The sequence below is a fragment of the Haliaeetus albicilla genome, chromosome 25, assembly GCF_947461875.1.
Source record: "Haliaeetus albicilla chromosome 25, bHalAlb1.1, whole genome shotgun sequence".
NCBI classification, from domain to species: domain Eukaryota; kingdom Metazoa; phylum Chordata; class Aves; order Accipitriformes; family Accipitridae; genus Haliaeetus; species Haliaeetus albicilla.
This window is the reverse complement of record NC_091507.1, coordinates 4,182,310-4,190,378: the sequence shown is the minus strand read 5'-3', so window position 1 is coordinate 4,190,378 and position 8,069 is coordinate 4,182,310. Positions and strand designations below refer to the sequence as shown.

At 49.7% G+C, this 8,069-nt stretch overlaps 1 protein-coding gene across 4 annotated transcripts in view; it reads left to right on the top strand.

Annotated features, from left to right (window-relative positions):
* The first annotated feature begins 5,426 nt into the window (after positions 1–5,426).
* Positions 5,427–8,069, top strand: part of WWC3 (WWC family member 3) — a 103,836-nt gene continuing 101,193 nt past the window's right edge. For 2 of the 4 annotated variants that reach the window (XM_069770417.1, XM_069770416.1), the window contains exon 1: positions 5,595–5,947. In XM_069770417.1, the coding sequence (XP_069626518.1) occupies positions 5,736–5,947 (212 nt within the window). In that variant the 5' untranslated portion in view covers positions 5,595–5,735. Of the gene's footprint in view, positions 5,948–8,069 lie in introns of all 4 variants that reach the window. The other 2 variants (XM_069770419.1, XM_069770415.1) reach the window with 2 other exon arrangements.

Here is an 8,069-nt window from a genome sequence, read left to right as displayed (position 1 = left end):
CATTCATTCAAAGGCTAACCACAGCCTTAACACTTGAACTAAAAATACCGTAAGGGACTATTCATGTGCCCAGATGTACTATCCTCTTTGTCATCTATGCATACTATGCACTATGGCAATGCAACTCTTCATGTTATTCCCCTACCAGGAAGTGAAGCACGAAACAATAGCTTGTTATTTATTTACTTGGCTGGATGTGTACTACTGACCCAAAGACTAACTACAGACCTTCCATGGCCCATTTAATTGCAATTACTATGAAGAAAAGAAGCAGGGAGAAAAATATCAATGATTGCAAAAGGCTTGTAGGATTACTTCTCCTTTTCTCAGATGGACTTGTTGCTGTAGAATGAATAAATCTTCCCCTATATAAATGCCTCTTGATAAAACACTCTTGTTTGTGAAATCTTTCAGTTACACTTCATGTTAGATTCAGACTTATCCCTTGGTTTTTTCCCCCTGATTTGGGATTTTCATTCTGTTTTCTACGTGGAAATACGCTGCCTCAAGAAGAGTCACTTATTAGACCTGCTCGGTGTGTAGAGGGCAAGACTTGCTTCCTTCATGTGTACACAGACACAGCTCCCTACTCTGTCTCCCACCCTGAAAGCCCTTGGGGATTTTACATTTCTGTTTTGCTTCCTGGTACCCTTCACACCTATGGCTGAGCCAGAGAATGATCATCAACAGACCCTCTATTCCTGGAGCCCTGCTCTTGGCTGCTGACAGCAAGTGAGGGTTTGCTACTCTTCAGTTCCTTGGAAGTGGATGACTGTTGATCACCCTTCCTCTACTACATGCCGTAACTCTGTGTTGTCTATTATGCCATCCTTGAATCCCTATGTAATCTACGGGGATTAGCTCTTGTCCAGTTCCCCTTCCATACCATCTCAATTGCTACCCCTGTGGAAGGGATAGCGTTCCACCTTGTTCCACATACTTAAACCCAAGTGTCAGCTCTCTCCTTTCCCCAGCAGCCCTCTGAAAGAACTTCAGATGCCACACCAGCTTACGGCTGCAAAAGCAGGGCAGCCAGCACGGTTTCCACCATGCTGGAGGATGCTTAAATCTCTGTACGGCAGCCCAAGGAGAGCCTTCCCCGAGACACATTTCTCAGCAGTAAAGCAATTCAACCAGCTAATAGGTTGTCATATGCAGTGTGCAGATTTATTTGGTTTGGAGAGATGGGCCTTACAAGAGAATCTTTCTGTGTGTATGTGTACACGTATAGGTGTTTACATATCTCTATATCCTCTTTATCTCTTAATTTATCTTTACATTTATATTTATATTTTTGCATACGTGTATATGTGTGGTGAACAAAAGAGTCCTGACAGGACAGAGCTAATGAGAAAATATGTCCCAGTCTCTTATAATTTTATTGTTGGATACGGGAAAAGTAGCAAGCCTCAGCTTGCAGGATGAGTGTGATAGCTGGCCATCAGGACAATGATGACAAAGCAGCCTTCGCTCTGCCATTCCAGAAGACATCTATGGTCACAGAGAAGTTTCAATTTTTAGTTAGGTGTGAAGACAGTATGAAGGTCCCACACAGGTTGGAAGATCTGGCAAATGGGAAATAAATTGCAAATAAGTGCTCACAACTAGAAGATGAGGATGGAGTTGTTATACGCAATAACAGTTCTGACTGGCTGCCATTTTCCAGCCATTGTGAGAAAGAAGTGGAGTGCCAAAATGAGGTTGGGATTTTTATGCAGAATGAAGGGCTTTTCCTGTGGACAGTACGAAAGTTGGAACTTGTTATCTACAACCTACAGTGGGAAATGTTATCTAGATTTTCTGTGGAAAATATTGTGGTATCAATTGTGGACCTGGGTATAAGAGCACGTATAACAGAGAAGATGTGTAGGTAGAATCTGTGATTATAAACACTGAAGATGGCAAGGGAGGGTACACGAAGAAAAGCTGCTTATGTAATTTTGAGTTAATGGGAATAGGTGTGCCTGAGGAATGAGTGAATGTGTGAGCAATGTTTGTGGGTGGGAAAAAATGGAAGGAAAGGAAAACAGGTGTGGAATAAAGGTGTGTGAAATACATGAGAATTGAGATTATGTATATACGGAGAAGATATGAGACAAGGGACTGGTGTAAATTTATGTAGATACACCTTTATATGAAATACGATACACTGGCATTTATTCCATGCCAATTCTATATTATTACCTGTTTGATACTATACAGGTTGTCTTTGGCAGAGGGGTTTCTTTCTGCAACCCAAAACAGAAATGCTGTGTTGCACCAGGTTCTCCATCCCTTGCTTTCCCTTTACCCTCTTGAAGCATGACGGACATTGAAGAGGAAGGAAAATAAAAGGGAGGGAGCAGTGATGCAGGCTCAGGAGGATTTCATTGTAGGGTAAGGATGGCACAAAACGCATTGCAAGTTAGTGCTTTGGCATGAAAACTACAGTGACTTTTTCAGGTTCTTCTCTTCTTGCCTTTTCATGTTACTCAGAAATAATCCTTGGCTCCTGAATGCTTTGTTCATTTCCTCCCAAGGAACAGGCAGAAGGATGAGGTAACATCCGAGGAAGGGTACCATTCTGGCCTGAAAAATAATTGAGAGTTCCTGCCTGGCATCTTGGCATGAGTGTGCTGCAGACAGAGGGAGTTTCTATTCTTGTGAGGCAACTGCTAGCCCTATCATTTCCTACTGGTTACTGTAGGCAGCTCTGTGCACAGCTGGCTGGACTCTTGGAGTCAGGTTTTTAAACACCTTTATTCATGAGTGTTCAAGAAGCTTCAGCTCCTAACCGAAGCTAACAATTTTTCTAGATACAGACAGCCTAAAAGTTAGATCTGAAGTCTAGGACAATTTTAAATCTGAGGTTTTTAGGACATGTTCTCATGTTTAGCCTGCAAACTTTGCCCAGGCAGAATCTAAGGATTTTTTTTTTCATGTTTGTTTAAGATTTAGGGAGATGTAACCTGTCAGTTGCAGAAGCAGCTACAGTGCACCTGAAAATCTTGGACCTGGCCTTTACATAGTAGCGTATGCATCCTCAACAGCATTTATAATGAATCCATGAGATCCAGGCCACACTGGACATACAGCTCATGTTTTACATGGAACATGTGTATCATAATTCTGCCTGAGAAACCACAGCCCAGCCAAGTCCTTTTCTGGCTCTAACCTGGAGCAATTTGCCAAAGCTAAGACAAGAATTTAGTCAAAAGGCTATGAGCGGAACGAAATGTTCCACACTCAATCCCACCATTTCACCTCTTGCCCACTGCTGTGTTGAGCTCCCCACCCCCATTTGAAATCTTTTTGGTGCCTCCGTGGTCAGTCTCGCACTGTTTCTGCAACCTCCATCCACAGGTTCTTCACTGAAGCTTGACCTTCTCTTGGGACTCCGGGGACTGATGAGGAAGAACCAGCCCATGTTGGAGGGCAATGCTGCACGTATCCTCAGCAGGGCTAATTAGTTTTGGTGGATTATTATAGCAACCTGGCTCTACTGCTTCCACGTATTATGAACTAGTCCAGTGTCTTGGCTTGGTGCTGTGCTGTGCAGACATTGTGCTAAGGTAATTGCTGCAAGGACATTAAAAGCAATGAAGGGAGAGTTGAGCTGTGGTGCACAGAGGACAGTTGTTTTTTTTAAAAAAGAAAATCCCATGTCTGAAAAAGTTAATACAGACCTGGGCCATTGGAGAATGCCTACCTCTGCTACATAAAACCTTTGAAAATTTGGGAGACATACTTAAAATAATAGAAACTGCATCCACTGAAAAATAGGGAGTTTGTACCGTGCCTTAACTCTGCCCTCCTTGAAATATGCCTCAAAAACATCCGTAACACACAAGCAGCACCTTGCTCCTGGAGATACTGCTGAACTCTTGGGACCATGTGAGGCAGCCTAACACCCAGCGTTTGCTGAAGCAAACTGTTGAGATGAGCTGATCCAAACATAAGCTGTTGTGCTTTTGAAGATCAGATCTACAACCTCGCATTTGCTAAATTTTACACCTTTACCACGTTTTCGATCTACTTCACCATTGCCCTCAGAGCTTCATACACTGCTTTGCTTTCATCACTGAACCCGCGTATTACTCTCCTATCACACCTCACTGCTGACGGTAGCCCTCGTAAGAAGACTCTAGCCTACTACTGTTGAAATAACCTACGAAACGTAGGTAAAACGCCTTATCTGTCCTATTATCTATGCTGCCTGTCTCACGTACAGCTGTGTTCTTTGATAACTAATGGTTGGCAGGGAGGAGGGGGAAGAGAGAGAAAGGCCTAAGAAGTCAGGAGCAAAAGTCCTCTAATTTCCTGCATTTATAACCACACTGCAGCAATTAACGTTCATAGAGCTGTAACTTAAAACGGTGAATTAAAGTAGAACATAATTGGAATTGCAGTATAATCCCTGGCAGGGTATTGCCAATTTCAGGGGGCTGAGTGAAGGCTGTTTGAGAATATATTGTTAACTTCTTTCCTAGTTTTCAGAAGCTTAGCCTGCATTACCTTAACTCTTTATTTCCAGATTTTCAAAGGTTTAGCTGAAGTCAGCATCCTGGAAAGGCAGGGAGTACCGCAGGCCAACTCCAACTCTGTCCTAAGTAAGTTTGGGGGAATTTAATTCTAGGTGGTAGCTGGAACTCTGTGTTGCGGTCTCCAGCAGGCTCAGGTCAAATCAGACACAGCTGCTTTCTGCTCTACGGGCTGAGGTTAAGGGACAGGGTTGAGATGTCCAGCAAGCTGGATGTATTATTTTCCACCATCCATTACCCAAGCATCGATACGGCACGCTCGCCGTGACTCGTGTGGGCTTCAACGCTTCTCCTCCCTCATCTTTAGCGGCTCTGCAGTGGACCCCCTCGCCCCCCCCCCCCGTTCCTACACACATCCAGATTGCTCAGCACCCCCGAGGCTTTTCGGGTGCGCACCGCAGGATGCGTGACCCAGCGAGGGCCGGGCACGGCTCTCCTTTTCCGTCGCTGCCGCTCCGGTCCCCACCGGGCCGTAGCAGAGCGCAGGCCCCGGGGCGGGACAGGACCGGGCCCCGGTGGGGCCTCGGCCACCTTCCCCCGGCCCCAGGCCGGGGCACGACCGGGCCCCGGTGGGGCCCCGGCCACCTTCCCCCGGCCCCCGGCCGGAGGACTGCCGCCCTCTCTTCCCCGGCCGACGTGTCTGGGTTTGGGCGCGGCCGCCCGAGCGGCCCCCGCCGCTTCCCTCCTGCCCGCCGGGCCGGGCCGGGCCCGGGGTCCTCCCGCCCCGGCCCCTTCCCCCGGCCCGGCCCTCCGCGGCGTGGGAACGGGCGGGCGGGGCGGAGGCGGGGGCCGGGCCCTGGCGGAGGGAGGGAGGAAGATGGCCGGGGCAGGCGCCGGGCGGGAGCGGGGGGAGGCGACGGCGGGGCGCTGCTGAGCGGCGGGGCGGGGGCGCTCGGGCCGGCGGGCCGAGCTCGGGGGCTGGGAGCCGCGGCGGCGCGGGGCAGGTCCCGGGCGGGGTTAGGAAGGGCGGCGGGGCTGGTCCCGGCGCGGAGCGGGGCTGGCGCGGGGGAGGATGAGCCCGGCGCGGCGCAGCCGGAGCCGCCCGAGTCCCGCTCCCTGCGGGGCCGCCTGTTAGTGCTGGAGGAGGAGGAAGAGGAGGAGGAGGCGGCGGCGGCGGGCGGCCGCGGCCCGGGCGGGACGGGAGCTGCCCCGGCGGCGGGCGGGGAGCGGGTTTCGGCCGGAGCTGGGCGGTGGCGGCCCGGCGGCGGAGCGGCCATGCCGTGGTTGAGCGGCGGGCGGCGGCGGCGGCAGCAGCAGCAAGTGGCGGCGGGACAGGGCGGCGGGCCGCCGGCGGGCGGGCAGCGGGGCCGGGAGAGCTCGGAGCTACCGCTGCCCGCCGGCTGGGAGGAAGCGAGGGACTTCGACGGGCGAGTCTTTTACATCGACCATAACACCCGGCAGACCTCGTGGATCGACCCCCGGGACAGGTAAGGGGCGGCAGCCGCCGGCGGACGAGGGAGATCCCGGGGGGAAGGAGGGCGTTCGCCCCGCCGCCGCTGCTGAGGGGGACGGGGAGGCCTCCCGCGCCCTCTCTGAGGCCTCCCCGTCCCCCTCAGCGGCGGCGGGGCCGGGCCCGTCGGCGACATTTTCCTTCCCCCGTCCGCGGGGAGGGTGTGGGCGGCCGGGGCCGCCGGTACCGCCGTCGGCGGGGCGCTGCGCCTCGCCTCGGTTCGCCCCGAAGCGGGAAGGCGGCCCGGGGGGCCCTGTCAGAGCGGGCCCTCCCCGGCCCATGCGTGTGGAGACCCTGAGGGGCAGAGCCCCGACCCCAGCGGCTGGCCGGTTTGCCGCCAGCGTTAGTGTTAAATTCGTTCAAGAAGGGAAAAAAAAAAAAAAAAAAAAGGGGAATTGAGGCTTTTTTTTCCCGTTTTTGCCCGCGGCGGGTGCTCAGACCAAGCGTTGTTTCGGGTGTGGGGGGGGCGATGGGGAGGCACGAACATACCGGCTCTGTTTATACTCCTCAAATACCGGACCAGTCCCGCTGCAACCGAGCGGCTTGGCCATCCTGATTTATTAGCCGGGCTGAACTAATTGGCAGCAGCAGGCTGGAGGCATGCTGAAGTAATTTGGTAGATTACCTCCTCATAAAAGATAACGCTGCGTGGAGGTAAGCAAACCGGTAAATTCCTGCAGTTAATTTGACAAATACGCGGTCTGCTGCAAATTACCCGTCTGCTGCCTTGTTTCGGGATAGCGTTTTCGCGTCTCTCGGGCCTGGTGGTGCGTGGTAAGATTGGGTTAGGCCTTTTCGTTTTATTTAGGGTCTGTAAATAGGGGCAGGTTCTATGTTTTTCAGTAGGATTGCATTATAAGCGATATTTAAGCGTCGCAGTTTAAAACTGGTGGAAGCGTGGACGATCTGTAGCGGGTGCTGCCCCATAAGTACAACCTCGCTTGAAAGCGTTTGCCTAAAAATTTCCACGGGGAGTTAGTGAACACAAGTGTCAGTATTCTAGGTGTCTGCGAAATAAGAAACATATGTCTCTGTGTATACTTTTCTATATTAAACAATGTTTTTATAGTAAGTGAAAGTTGGACAAGGACAGTTTGAACCTCAGCCAGAGCTACCTTGCCAGAAATATGCCTGGAATGTTAAGCGGGCCACAGAAACATTTAAGCACAGTCTGGGTTAAAGACTGTAGTAATTCGAGCGATTTCTGCTGTCTTGCACAATGATACATAACTGTTTAAATAGCCTAAATATTTACCTCCCAGATCAAGATCTTTTGTCTCATTATTTAGATGTACTTAATGCATGCACATATTTTTTTTGCTGAGGCATTAAAAGATTCGTTAGTATGCTTTAGATAGCACATTTTTCTATGCTGAAATGCATATATATGTTGTTAGCTTACTTGTAATTTGCTGTTTTAAAGGTAACCGATGACATGACAATGTGCCTGTGACTTCTCTGCATGTCATCCTTTCCATTAAATTTCAGAGGGTGTGCGGTTTCACCTTCTGGAATATCTTACGTACAGACAATACTGAAAAAGATTTAGTCATTTACTACAGTGTTTAAATTCAGTTACCTTAAATCGTATTGCTAAAATTATGACTTCATGTTTTGAAGAAATAATTGAAATGCTGCACAGTGCTTGAAATTTGTCTAAATATTTCACACCAATGTTTAAACTTAGATTTTTTTTTTTTTTTCCACACTGGGTAAGAACAGGCTGTAGAGCAGAGACTGAGACATTGACATTGGGGCAGATAGAAAAGACATAGCGGAAAGTGACCAGTCTTTTTGGTTGTCCTTGCAGCCATTCACGTTCCTGTGGGCAGCAGCAAAGTAGGAAAGGATCAGGTTAGTTGTGTTCTGCCAAAGTTTTGGGGAAGAAAAGGTCAGAGCAGCAGGAAAATGGTACAGAAGCTGTATTTTTGCAAAAAGAAGTTGAAAAAGTGGAGGGCAGAATAACCTACCTATATCATGTGTACCTCAGCATTTTGAGTTTGGCATAGAGTAACAGAGATCAGCCCCCCATTTCTGTGTTCGAGTGGCTTCGTTTCTATCCAGGAGGAATTGGACAAAACTGTGGGACCTCAGGCTGT